At 37.4% G+C, this 15066-nt stretch overlaps 1 protein-coding gene across 1 annotated transcript; it reads right to left on the bottom strand.

The window, feature by feature from the left end:
* Positions 1 to 9407: 9407 nt before the first annotated feature.
* LOC120342962 (uridylate-specific endoribonuclease A-like) lies at positions 9408 to 14480 on the bottom strand. Its single transcript, XM_039412021.2, has 10 exons — positions 14358 to 14480; positions 14042 to 14165; positions 13843 to 13956; positions 13586 to 13770; positions 12839 to 12986; positions 12321 to 12520; positions 11801 to 11897; positions 11605 to 11731; positions 10530 to 10660; positions 9408 to 9956 (listed from the first exon to the last, which is right to left on the bottom strand). Exons 1-10 carry the CDS (start codon positions 14413 to 14415, stop codon positions 9830 to 9832), a joined length of 1311 nt encoding a protein of 436 aa, XP_039267955.2. The 5' UTR covers positions 14416 to 14480; the 3' UTR covers positions 9408 to 9829.
* Positions 14481 to 15066: the final 586 nt, after the last annotated feature.

Here is a 15066-nt window from a genome sequence, read left to right as displayed (position 1 = left end):
TAATAAAAGAAAGTAAAGAATTATTTTAAGCAGTTAAGTAAAGAATCCCCGTCTGCGTATTTCTCAGGCACGATGGTTTGCCATTACGTAATCAGCGTGCTTCATTCTTGCGTTCAAAGTGGCATCTATAAGTTCATGAGTTCAATTTTTACATTATCAACCTTTTTATAGCACCGTGTGCGAATCGGCAATGGTATTACAAATGATTTTGTTGATGCTGTACATGTTTCAATTTTTCTTTTATTTATGGAATCGTCATGGTCATATATAATGTCTTTGAGGTATTGATAGACATTTAGAAGTATGGAAATTGCTCTTTACATTTCAAAATCGCATAAAAAACTTCCTGTTGGACACAACGAGTGTATAATCAGTTTGGAGTGATTCTACGTCGACCAGTCGTAACATGAATAAGGCACTAAATCTGTTTGGTCCAAACTTTGGCACGCTGGCCGCATGCAGCACGCAGAACAATTTTAGTGTACACTGAACCATTGGCAGATATTTGTTCGCAGAACATTTTTGAGTTATTTTAAGCTATTCAAACTGAGATTGGGATCCAGAAATTTAAACCCTTTCTTAATCCCGATGTTGGGAATGATATTTGATAAAATTGTATATTATAAAGGTTGTCTCTATAAACTTCAAGACGTCTAGTGATCGGTACGATCACGTGTCGAGAGGTCGTTAATGACACATGTCAAGGCGGCAGTATGCGCGCATTGTTTCTAGAGCAAAATCAAACGATAAGTGAAACGGTTTGAATTGTTAGGGGCAGGTTTAGGGTAAGAACTGTATTCCAGATTATTGGCTTTCTTTAACTGTTCATTATCTATTTGACTAACACTTTGTAGAGTTCGTTGTACTTTGTATGACTTGAATACGTCATACAACAGATTTCCAGTTTCACGCATCTACGACAATGGGCTGTCCACGTGTATACACAAAGTGCGGGGGTTTATCAAAAGTGGTAAGTTTTTTTTTCATAATATCGTGAACTTGAAACTAAAATTTAGCACTACATTCACCACTTGTATGAACCTTAGGAACCAAGTGTAAGGTGAGTTCCATACGTTCTGCCTGTAGCATTAAAATTTGAATTATAAAGAAGTTAATTTTGAAGTTTGGGTTGCAAATACACTTAACTATACTTCTCCTCATACTTGAAACACGCATCGACCGCATTCCGCCATCCCTATTTTGACATCCCCAATATACCTATATCAGTTACCAACCTATCAATATCAAATACCAACCTCAGTGTCAACATAGAAAACGGATAGCGAAATACCGTCGATGCGTGTCAAAATAGGGATAGCGAAATACCGTCGATACGTGTCAAAATAGGGATGGCGAAATACCGTCCATCGTGTCAAAATAGGGATGGCGAAATACCGTCGATACGTGTCAAGATAAGGATGTCGAAATACGGTCGATACGTGTCAAACCAGGGATGGCACAATACGGTCTATACGTGTCAAAATAGGGATGCGAAATTTTTGGGGACAAGATTAATCATTAGCCGCAGTATACCACGCACGAGACTCGCAGCGCTCAAAACGAAGTAGCAGTTTTGGTATCCCGGTCGCTGCAGAGCACTGTCGTTATATGTGCAAATTTGCGTGGATGGTAGCGGTTTATGAAATGCGGGCCGCCTCATGTATCAGCGGAGATCTTGTTCAATGTTTCAATCAATCAGATCCATTCTAATTCTTCCATTATTTCTACATTAGAATCAAAATATTCATATTTTAAATGTTGCAGATTGCTTTGTGACATTGACGGAAATTCTACCAAAAGAAAAAAAAGCAGACAAATATAGTTCATAGAACGCAAGATCCAGTATTTCACAAATCAATTTTGTTCTCATTGTACCTGGACATGAAAACGCCATACAAACTTGTCATCGTCACCACGTTATAATTGAAAGATCGCATAAATGGCAGGGCCGGATCATGGTCTTTAGTTTAGAGGCCCTATGCACTTAAGACTTTGGTACTCTATGTATAAAAATAATATTAATAGAAATGTAACCAGAGTTCCGTGTTAGCTGAAATTGAATAAGTAAGTTTCAGTATTCATTATTGATTGAAGGCGAAATTATGAATAATTTACGTGATATTTTTTGGAAATAGTTCTCGTACCTACAAACATTTTACATTTGCACTAACGGACATTTGCACCCGCGGATTATTGCACCCACGTGCATTTGCACCCATGGACATTCCACAGACATTTGCACCCACACTGATTTGCATCCACGTACATTTGTACCCATGCACATCTGCATGCACGGAGATTTGTACCCGTGGATATTTGCACTCACGTACATTTGCACCCACAGACATTTGCACCCATGGACGTTTCCATCCACGTACATTTATACCCATGCACATCTGCATCCACGGATATTTCCAACCATGGCATTTTCACGCATATGCATTTACACCATGAAACCAGTCATGTTCGTTTCCAAATAACCGTGTTTCAGACAAAATTTAATTACCAACTATGAATAAATATTTGAAATGAGCGTGTATTTTTGGGTTTTTAATTGTAAGGTGCAGGTTGGGGACAGAACTGTATTCCAGTTTATTGGCATTTTTTATCTAATTGTCTGTTTGACTAACTCTTTGTAGAAATATGCAGACTTTATTTTGGGAACATACGCATTTCTCAAGATATATCGTTTTATATGAACTTGAATACGTCATACAACAGATTTCCAGTTCCCACGCATCTAAGATAAAGACGTGCACATATCCACGTGTATACACAGTGCAATGCGATATACCGAATTGGAGTACTTTAATTAAAACAAATACAATATCGTGACCTAGCGAAAAAAATACCAGTGTCCTTAGCACTACATTTACCACTTGTATTGGGCCTTAGAACCCGAGCGTGGGTCGAGTTCCATTCGTTCTGTCGGCAGCGCTTGAGCCATTTACCATTGAATTTTGAAGAAGTTAATTTTGAAAATTCGGGTTGCAAATACACTCTTCGCTGGTGATCGCACAATAATTATGAAGTTTGTTCGTTTGACTAAACGTGAATTCTGATTAAAAATCGACTTAATAAGTGCGATGATAGACCACGAATGATGATGATAATATATATAGATTACATAAAACGAGATGATCGTAACAATGGCGTTAAAATCGGGAAGTATAATTGAACCTATTTTAAAATTTGCTTGCGAACTTCGCTTATACAAACTTTTGCTAATACTTGAAACACGCATCGACCGCATTTCGCCATCCCTATTTTGACATCCTCATATACCTACACCTTGCAGTTATCGACCTCTGTGTCAACATAGAAAACGAATAGCAAATACGGTCGATGTGTGTCAAAATAGGGATGGCGAAATATCGTCGATATGTGTCAAATTACGGTCGATACGTGTCAAAATAGGGACGGCGAAATACGGTCGATACGAGTCAAAATGGGGCTGGCGACATTGTTGTAAACATGATTAATAATTAGCCGCAGGATACCGATCACGACACGCGCAACCCTCTACACGAACTAGCAGTTTTGGTATCCCGGTCGCAGAGAGCTGTCCTCATATGTGCAATTTTACGTGGATGGTAACGGTTTACTGAAGGCGGATCCTGGAATTTCCACCCACGTACATTTGTACCAATGCACATATGCACCCGCGGGTATTTGTAACCATGGCATTTGCACGCATATGCATTTACACCATGAACCCAGTCATGTTCGTTCGCGAATAACCGTGTTTCAGACAAAATTTAAATACCAACTGTAAATGTATATTCGAAATAAGTTTTTAATTGTATGGTTAGGGTTAAGGACATAAACTGTATTTCAAATTAATGGTTTTATCCAAGTATCTGTTTGACTAACCCTTTGTAGAAATGTGCAGACTCTATAATGGGAACTTATTCATTTCTTAGGATAAATCGTTATATATGAACTTGAATACGTCGTGCAAAAGATATTCAGTTTCCACACATCTACGATAATGACGTGCACATGTTCACGTGTATACACAGGGTAAGGCGATATACCGAATGGGGGTGCTTTAAAACAACTACAATATCGTGAACTAGGGAAAAATACCAATGTTCTTAGCAATACATTTACGTGGGCTACATTCCATACGTTCTGTCGGCAGCGCTTAAGAATTAAACATTGAATTATAGAGAAGGTAATTTTGAAATCCGGGTTGCGAATACACCATAATTTTCTTCAACGTCTCTTCTCCGGTGATCGCACAATAATTATCAAGTTTGTCTGACTAAACGTGAATTCTGATAAAAACCTAAACGTCGACTTAATAAGTGCTATGAAAGAAGGAAGAGTGATAATATATATATATATATGTGTATATAGCTTACATACAATAAGATTCAAATGGTTGAAACAATGGCGTCAAAATTAGGAAGCATAAATGGGCCCATTTAAAAATTCTGCTTGCAACTATGCTCCCGAACTTTTGCCCCCTAAAACACGCATTACGCCATCCCTATTTTGACATCCGCAATATTTCTTTTAGTTTCCAACCAAGTTAAGACAAGTTTATTTTTTCCAACCAGTAAAAAACAAAAAACATGCAAAAATATAAAGAAAAATGATATTCACATTACTGTGGAAGGGAAGCCGCGGGGAACCAAAACTGGTTATCGAGCTGCGACACCCAAGGTTCTAATATCTAATTTGGCAGATTGGGGAGAAGAGTTTCAACTAATAAATACCCTATAATTTTTACTAATTAGCTAACTAATAACAATTGTTGTATATTATCACTGGAAATTTACCGTGCATTAAATGTGCCATAATAGCAGCGAATAACCGGGGAATTCCCATTTGCACTGGAGTAGCTGTAGCGAATATGTTGTTCTGCAGAATAACTGGGGAATTTTGAAGGTGACCTGGGCATCAACGTAGTTGTGCTTTGAAGTGTTATGCCAGCGGTTCCCAAACTTTTTGTCTGCGCGGCGCCATTTCATCAGGGAAAAAACTTACGGCGCACTTACACGAAAAAAATGCTACTTTCAAACAAAACTCAATTTTGTGATCGTTAATATGTACTTTGTGCCTTTGTAAGTTTGTACACATGTGGGTCTATGCAATATCAATGGAAATGCTAAAACAATCACTCGTGTTCGCTAAACTCGATTCAGCAGTTAAATGGAATGCAGATCATGAAATTCCATATACATATATCGGTCGTTTACTGCCGATATGATATATCGGCAAACACACAACATCGGGCCGATATAACGGTTGAACCTGAGTGTGACAACAAAGATTCATGCCTCCAGTCTCAACGTGAATCAAAATACCTAAGGATACAGGTCACAACTGTAGTTTGCAATTTTACCGGTACCGGTACGTTTGTTCGCCTGTCTGTTAGACACTTTCGTATGGTACGCAATATCTCACGAACGGGAGGTTGAATCTGCTCCAAACTTTGCATGTGCATTCATCATATCTCGGACCAGAAGCCTATCGATTTGAATGAATTATGTCGTATAATTAGCGAGTTAATGATTAATTAGTGATTAGACACACGGTGTCGCTATGGAGTCAGAGCGGATGAATCGAAGTTTTGGGGTCCCCTAACTTTCGATCGATAAGTATTCGGTCTCCGACCGATATTCTTGTTTATAAATTAATTCCCTAAAATTAACGTTGTATTTTCCGCATTTCGTGTTTGGTGTCGCTTCAAATTATATTCTTCCGTGACAGATATTACTTGAAATCAAACCAGACACTGTGTGATGGGCGAGGAAATACGTTTCCGCCGAGTTTTCCTTATGCCACTTTTCTTGTGACAATCATTTTGTTACGAATTGTTATATTTAAGTAATTTAACAAACTTGCAGCGTGAGCAAGCTTAGTGCCATCGTCAAATAACCATCAAGTCCGTCTAAGTTGGTATTTCGGGACCTTGCTGAAATATACTGGATTGCGCGGCATAAAGTCGGCTCTGCGTTTCGTCACTACTGTCACATGGCCCACGCTTGAAAACAGAGGAGTGTTTTTACTAAAACAAAGGCACAAAGCGTTAGAAAAAAGAGTTTGGATCTCGGAATATCTGAAAAAAACCAAAAACGCTCTGCTATTAGATACAAATATACGCTAAAATTGTTCTGTGGGCCGCACGGAATGTATCAGAATGACAGGTAGACCACTCTGGTCTACCTTATCTAAAAACTCCCGACGTCGCTGACCACTAGATCGGTAAAATGCGATTGTGGAACAGCCACATAGTGCAAGTAGTTCATTGGTCTAATTGTTGTAAAGAAAAGAATTTTTTTTAAACCAAAAATGCAGCAACAAGGAGAATAATAGAAAGAAAAAACAACAACAATTTTACAAAACGACTCATAGGCCCATTTCGTGACCAATAAATAAGTTTCAGTGTTTATTTTTAAGATGGATAATATGATACTTGAAGACGAAAAATAAGCGAACATTTTGAAGTTTGAATCGTATGGTGAACTCGTAATATTTTGAATAAACACCAATAAACTGTATAAAATTCTGCTATAAAAATTTCTGTGGTGTCCCTCGTTGCTCGGTGCCCTACGCACATATTGTTTAATGGTTAATCTGGCGTTGGCCATAACCCATGCAGCCACTTTAACAGCAAAACAGTGTTGAGCTTCTTTCCAACTCACCGACTGTGCTTAGATCTTTTCTATATGGTTCTAACTTTGATGTTTTCAGTATCCATACTTGTATGACCGAAGCTACGGTGATGAAAGTTCCTAATATTCAAAAGTTTAGTCTATTCGATCCAGGGTCGGCTCATGCCGTTTACAGTTTTAGCGGCTCTGAGCACTTAGGGCCTTGGTGCCTTATATATATGAAGTAATAATATATAATAATATTAATAATATAATAAGGAAATTATTGATTCATGTTATCTGAAATTAAGTAAGCAATCCCAGTATTCATTACTGATTGAAAGCCAAAGTATGACTCACTTACAGGTTATATTTTGGAAATAGGCTACAAACATTTATGTGGGTTTAAATAGATATCCAAGGGTAATTTTAAATTGTTTGTTTCTATTATGACATCACACACAGTGGATCAGCTTAAGCAATGCATGTCATTCATTTCTAATTCTTTAATCACATCCCCATCCCCAAAAACAACGAATTTTTTTTACTCGGAAATTAAAGAACCTAATCGTCAAGTATCCACCATTTCCCATTTCACCAAATTACCATCAAAGTCTGTATTACCTTACTATTTAGTTGTACACCGTATTGCCAAATGTAAAAAGCCTCATACAATTGCTGGAGAACTTATATTACATGCTGCCCTTGATATTGTAAGTACGATGATGGGGCATCCCGGAAAAGTTGAAAATCATACCTATGTATAATGACACTAAATTAGACACTAGTCTATATGTTGACGGATTGTAGAATTGGTGAAATAGGCCATAGGGTACGATATTCATGATCAATTGATTGAGCATCTCAAAATCAAGGAATTTGGCATACAACTAGATGAAGGCACTGATAGTAGCCAGGATGCCCATTTAATATGTTATGTACTTTGATGACAAAAAAGCTGTAGAAGAGCTGCTGTTTTGCTGACAAATTGAATTGGGATGTCGAGGAATCAATCTTTTGGTGCCAGAGCTATGTCTGGTCGTCTCACTTGTTACGAAGTCTAATTCAAGAGAATGCGCCAATGACAGGTGGACACACTGCACGATACACCGTGAGATGTTATTTGCTAAAGAACTGATTCTTTTTTGAACAGTTGATGTCGTTTCCAAAATCATTAACTTTATCAAAACCCGTCTATTGAAATCAAGAAGCTTTGAGAAATTGTGCACGGAAATGAATGCGGAACATCAAAGTTTTGTGTTTTACTCAACATCGAGGTGACTTTAGTTGGGTAAATCGCTTGAACAAGTGTACGAACTCATTGAAGAACTCATTTTTACTGCAGGAACAAAATGCACTTGCCGACTACCTCGCACAAAACATATTTGTACTAAACTTGGCGTACTTATGTGATATTGCATGGAAAGGACAAAAACGTATTTGAAGTCTCTGATAAAATTACAGCGTTTGTTTTGTCTCCAGCCTCCTTTTAAAGAAGGATATTATGTTATTGCCCGCACATGTGCAAACAAAATTTGCTGAACATATATTTAAGCTCGAAGAAAAGTTTGAGTCATACTTTCCTGAAGATCTATCAGTTTATGAGTGGATTTATGATCCTTTTGAAAGGGAGGGAAAATCACATCGATTTTACTTGTGATGGTGTTATAAAAAGAAGGTTTAATTCTGAAAAACTAATGAGTTTTTCGATTTCCCTGAATGAGGATTAGCCTTCCTCGGTTAAAAAACGCTGCGCACTCTCATCCTCTTCGTATTTATGTGTATCCGGTTTCCCACCATGGCGGTAATCAAGATGTAATATCGATCTGGAGTAAATGTTGAGAGAGAAATGCGTGCGGCTCTCTCAAAATCACACCAAGGTTTAATGAGATTTGTGGAAAGATGCAAATGCATCCAACCAATTAAATGTGATTTCACCGACTTCCACTATGTTTTGTTTGTTCGTTTGAATAAAACTCATTGCAAAAAAGGTCTCGCAATACCAAGAAGTTTGAGAACCACTGACTTACAGTAATTCAACAGCAAGTAAACGTTGAGTATGAATGAAAATGTCTCATTCAGAACAAATCTACCATCATATGAACCAAATAAACCTCTCATTGGTTATTGGATCTCCGCTCTAGGAGACCCTTATTCTCAATTGACATGTCTGTGTGTCGAAGCCGTAGACGTAGAGTCTTAACAGCTGGATTGATCTGTATGAATTTCACACATGGGTTATCCTGTCACCCTAGTTATGTGCGTTTCACCGAAAGACCTAATTGCTGTTCCGACAGCAGCGAAAAACGCACCGATCGTTGAGAATATTCCCATTTCCGCCATATCCTCAGCAATCAAGTCGAGTATTAAAATTCTGAGAATGCTGCTCGATAGTCCATAAGCTGAGAAAGCCCTAAAAATTTCAGTGAACATGTTTTAATTATTAGCCACAACATAACTTTCGCCCATGGATACCGATTAGACGCACATCGCCTTATTGAACTGGCAGTTTTGATACAATTTTCTCGATACAATGGCGTCTCCTTATTATCCGTTAGTAAATTGAAATGACGGGCCTCAAGCAATAGCGGAGATCCGTCTGGACGCCTACCGGCTTGTATGGTATTTACATCCAAATCCAGTTCTTCAACGCTGTTTCAGAAATTGCTCTCTCGTTTTTTTTTCAAGATGAGCATGAAGATATCTTGCATATATATTAATGTTTCAGTTATGGCACTACATATGCTCGATAAAAATCAGAATTGGACGTGGTGAATGTGCTCGGGTTTTTGCTAACGCGTATTGTGCTAATTACATTAGATCTTTAAGAAGTTGCTTGTTTGAATCGCGCAACCCATTTCAAGGTACAATCTTACCCGTTTGCAACGCTAAACTGACGCCGCAACAGCGGAGATCAATAGTGACCGCCTATACCGATCTGTTAGATTATTTGCTTTTCGTCTCGGCGAGTTCAGTTATCGATATATCTTCAATTTCGCAAGTAAAAATACGATGAGCCGGTTGGTATTTTTTCGAAATTTCAAGCGTAACGAACTGGCTACGATGTTTTTAAAATGTTCTGTACTACTTCTCGACCAGAATAGATTTCACAGTACAATTTATTAGTTTATATATATTGAAATTAGTCAATATTAATTATTTATTATATTAAATCGTTTCATCAGTAATTGGCACTATTCTTGTTTGGAAATCGCTTACGCAAGCTATGTCAAAAAGTATGCAGAGGCGATATATTTGGGATAACCTTGCGCCTGTTCACCACCCCAAGTCCATGTTTGAATTTTCCTTTCAACCGCTTCTCCGAACTCGTCAGACAAATTGATAGTGCAGCTTAAAAATAAACAAACACAATGAGTATTTAAAGACCCTCTTAATTATTCAGTTTAAATGACAAAAAAACCATTAGCATTTCCTTAGACATGAAAAATAGAGCATTAATATAGGGAAAAGGTGCCACATCTACCATCTATTGGTAGCAAGTAGTCTACCTCTAAAGTTTGAATGGTGCTCCCGAAGTGTGTGAACCAAGATGGCGGACACAGGAACGTAGTATTTGTACCAGGTTGGGGTTAGGCCATAATTTTATTCCAATTTTATTTTAGTTCTATCACAAGTTTGGGGACTAGCTAAGTGACTCCCGTAGTATTTGTACCTGAAATCGTGGCCTAACCCTACCCTGGTACGCATACTACGTTCCGGTGTCCGCCGGAAGTAGGAATGAAAATATGGCTCTAATCGCCATCTGAATCGAACATTGATAGTCATGTTGTTTCAATATTCCTTATATGTCATTTTGGACATGATATTCGAAGACTCTTAACTACGGGTCTTTATACATCGGAGTCATGGAAACACACATCGCTCTATTGGAGAAAATACGGTAGCTAAATCGGATATACTTACAGACTTCCAGGTCTTGTCAGATAACAAAGAGTATATAGGGCGAGTTCAATTTCTGGACTTGTTCCAATTGTAAAGCCATTCATACTTTTAGGTGCTTCGTACCATGTATGCCTCATGCCCACCATATTAGGCTATTATAAATAAAATATTTGATTTCAGTAATTACAAAAACCATTTTCCTTCTACATAGGTATGTCTACTATTCTTTAAAAACTGTTATTTTTCACTTTTGATCGACTTCATCGATGATTTTTCTCCATATTATTATTCCAACTCATAAATTAATAATGTGGATTCGATAATACTTACGCAAAGATGAGAGTGGTGTTGGGTTCTCATTTTCGCATAAATATTGACAAATTTACATTATTGAATAGCCGAAAAGCCAGAATCAACGCTTTAAAACAAATTAAAACGTGTCTTATAGAAAAGTTGTATTGTAATTAAACTCGATAAGGGAAAGGAAACGTCTTTTGCTGAAAATGTCAAGTTAAAAAAAAATATATATATTTTAAGTTTAAATAAAAAACCTTGCGATTTATCGAACCGTGTACCCAGGGGTCGGCAACCTTTTGTCGCTTGCGGGCCAAAATTAAAGGTTGCAAGTCATTGGCGGGCCGCACCTATTTTTAGAAAAGTAAAAACCGAACGGATGACCGATGAATCACATTTTTTCACATAGATCAGAAGTTAAATTTCAAGCAGCCCGCGAAGACTGACCATTTGAATATTTTCTGCGCCCTTAAACCATTTGCACTTAGCATCAACTTTTCTGCGTTTTGTTTTCATTTATCTAATTATTATTAAATGATAAGCTCATTAAACGAGTAATTGTGAAGTATATAGTTGTTAGGTTATAATATAATTTAGTCTTAAAATAAATTCTGTTACGTAAAGAATATAATCGACAAAACAGCTGTTTTGTTACTATAATTCAGTGGAGCGTCGCGGGCCGTAGGTTGCCGACCCCGTCACGAAGATACGATATTTGTCTCCGTACAGGTATTAATGACTTAATCCAGTTAATTTCTACATTTATTGAGTAAGTATAGAGAAAAGTCGAATCAACTCTCACTTCTTGCTGGCTAATATAACCCTGGTAGTTGAAATTCCCATACTGTTCTTCGTAGTAAAAATACATCCAGTTGTGGAAACCCGATACTTTAGATCCTTTGATTTCTCCTACGAATGAATGCTCAAATCTATATAAATATGAAATATTATTTGTAGAAATAGGGGAAAAATGTTTTGTTATTAGGTAAATAGCTTACCCGCTTGTGTCATCAGGCGCTGATCTGTCGTACATTCCAAACCAGATGACGTTCAGGAGTTGCTTGAAACCTTCAATTCCATTACATCCGGCAAGGTCTAAAAACAAGAATGAACTTAAGATTATTAAATGATTGGATGCAATGGTTATATTTGTGTTATAAAATGTGGCGATACACAGGATGTTAAAAAAGTTACGCAAAATTAAGGTAAAATTTTAAGTTATGGCAACCTTAAAAAGTAACTCTTAAAAGCGTTAGCCGTGAAATGTTTAAATGGTATTTCCTCTTTCAATACTTCAGTCGTTAAATGTTTTGAGTAGCATTTCATCTTAACTTCTGTTAATTTTGCGTTTCTTTTTTAACACCCTGTATATATTGAAAATGTGCTCAATCACACTACCTGCGCACGAACTTAATACATATTTTACATCTGAAGTAAAATAATGCTTTCAACGCAATTTCACGCATTCGGGGTTGCAATCGAATGGTAATAGAAGCATATTGAATTTTGAAGCCTTACTTTTACTGTCAAGAAATTCATACAAGTACTGCCCAATTTCAGTACTGAGAACGGCATCTAGGAAGTCCGAATTTTCCTGTTCTTCTTGAGCAGTGACATCTTCAGTAAATCCTTGTTTTCTGATATAATTATCTTGAATAGCTCGGAGCTTTTGAAATGTTGTTCGCTGGAAAACGGCCTCATTAACGTAAGTAAAAAACCTGCAAAATGAAAGCTAAGTTTATTTAGATACAAAGTCAAAATCTCCATCGCTGATTCAAGTTATAGAGATATTATTGATATCTCGCTAAAAGTTTCGTCTGATTACGGACACCACTATATCGCAACAATTTTTTACGATTCAAAATTTTGGTAAAACTACTCAGAGCAAAAGAAAATATTAACTTGTTCCTCAATGTTATAGTTATCGATAGTAAACCATTTTTCGCCAGGCAGTACGTGTATGCACGTGACTATACCTCTACTTATGTATGATTATCTGAGATTTTAGCTTGGTGGTTGGTCATATTGAAACTTACGGGCCTGGTGCTGCATCATTTGTTGCACCCGTAGTGGTGGAGCTCTGTAAGTCGTAAGTTACGTCATTTGGGCCGGCAGCATTGACATCCATTGACCATAAGTTATATGAAACTGCCACTATCTCACTATCTGACACCGATACCGAGGCTGAATGAGAAAAAAATATTTTGATTTCACATTTTATAGTGACATGAACCTACGACTTTTGTCGTCTCCGGGCCGGTATCCGGCCGGCGAGGTGATATAATCCGGCCCGTGACGATTCAATGAATTAATAGTAACAAAACAGCTGTTTTGACGATTATATTCTTTACGTAACAGAATTCATTGTGATACACGTGTAGACTAAATTATATTGTAATCAAACAAGTATAAAATTCACAATTACTCGTTTAGTAAGCCTATAATTATAATTAGACAAATGGTAACAGAACGCAGAAAAGTTGATGCTAAGTGCAAATGGTTCAATGGCGCTGAAAATATTGAAATGGAATTTTTTGAGATGCAATGCAATGAGTAAATAAATCTATATTCTATTCAAGAGATGTATCACTGCCTGATTTTTAATTATAAAAAGTATCATCCGCTCGGTTTTCAACGAGTTCAACAAATATGTGCGGCCCGCCAATGACTCGCAACCCCATAATTTTGGCCCGCGAGCGACAAAAGGTTGCCGACCTCTGGTTTAAACATTATAGCAGAGCCTGCTAAAATGTTGGAGATACTTTCACTGCCGATTTACTCACAACAAGAGGTGCCAGATCCTGGGTTAGTCGTTGATGTTCCTCCTCCACCAGATTCACACAGTTCCGAGTAATCAGAGCAACAATCCCCATATTTTAGACAATATGAATTACATTGGCAACTAGCGCCTGTGTCAGTTCCAGGTCCACACCGACCAGCGCATGATTCTACGACGTTGCTACCATCGCTAAGAATAGAGAGAACCATTAACCCATTGTATTGCCATCACGCACCAATGGCGAGACGAAAAAAGTCCTACCAAGCAGCTGGAAAATCGGGACAGCAGTCTTTATACTGAACGCAATAGTCGTTGCATTGACAAGGTTTGCCGGTGTCGTGTCCGTTATAGCATGTTCGTCCGCTGCATGTAGCGCTATGAAAGTATAGGAGAGTAATGCAGGCTGTAGCATGAATTAAAAAGAATGCAATGGGAGAGCAAAATTGTGTTAAATACTCACTCTGGATCACACAGTGTACTGTAATCACTGCAGCAATTTCCGTGATATATGCACTCGCCATTGCATTGGCAGTCGTACGCATTCAAATCGAATGTTCCGCATCTGTTATTGCTGCAGCTGTCCGCTAAAAACGAATTTTTGACATGCATAGATAAATGGACAAACATACGTGCCAATCATAGCAAAGTTATGATAAAACGTCTACTCATCCAAAGAATTTTTTTTCGTGGCCAGTTGGCGTTTTCCCATCATATATACATTTGTGAATCTTAAAGAATTGTCAAACCAATAATTAGACATATTTAGTAACAGTTACCTGAGCAGACTGCAAACAGTGAAACGGCCAGGAGAATTCCAACTTTCAGATTCATCATGGTCTAATACGTATCACATATTTAACAAATTGATAATAGATAGTCATAAATAATGTATATATTTGACATAAAACGGTGTATAGGAAACACACAATAAGGTAATGTATTGTAGACTATATATACGCAACAGTTAAGTTACGTGTCACAACTGTTTATGTAGTAAACAGCCCATAAATGAGACCGCGTTACGACATGGTGATTAGTTATCAGAAAATGGAATTTGCACTTGATGGCGAATTCTTTAATAGCACGGGACGAAGAAAATAAAATCAACATAAATAAAACATGAACTTGTCGAGGAGAAAGAGTATCAAGTTTTATAATTTCGACGAAGGCTCTTTAAGGTCGATGTTGTCATTTTCACATTTTGGAAATTGAGAGCCGGGCGATATTTACAGACTGAATTGGCAATGTTATTCGAACCTATAGCTTTAAAAATTCTGCAGATATTCTAATAGTAACTTAAAAGTGCTGTGGACGGTTTAAATTTCATCCGAGAACCGCAATCAAATCGACAGAGTCGTGGAGTGAATTTGTCACGTAACGGCAGACCCCAAATCCTTGTAATTTTGTGCAAAAAAGTTCGTAGATTAGAATTGTATAACTATAACCATTCTATTTTTCTAGTTGTACAATTGCGAAAAATGAAGA

The sequence above is a fragment of the Styela clava genome, chromosome 3 (assembly GCF_964204865.1).
Source record: "Styela clava chromosome 3, kaStyClav1.hap1.2, whole genome shotgun sequence".
Classification (NCBI taxonomy): Eukaryota; Metazoa; Chordata; class Ascidiacea; order Stolidobranchia; family Styelidae; genus Styela; species Styela clava.
Note: the sequence above shows the minus strand (reverse complement) of the source record. Positions and strands in the feature narration are given on the sequence as shown.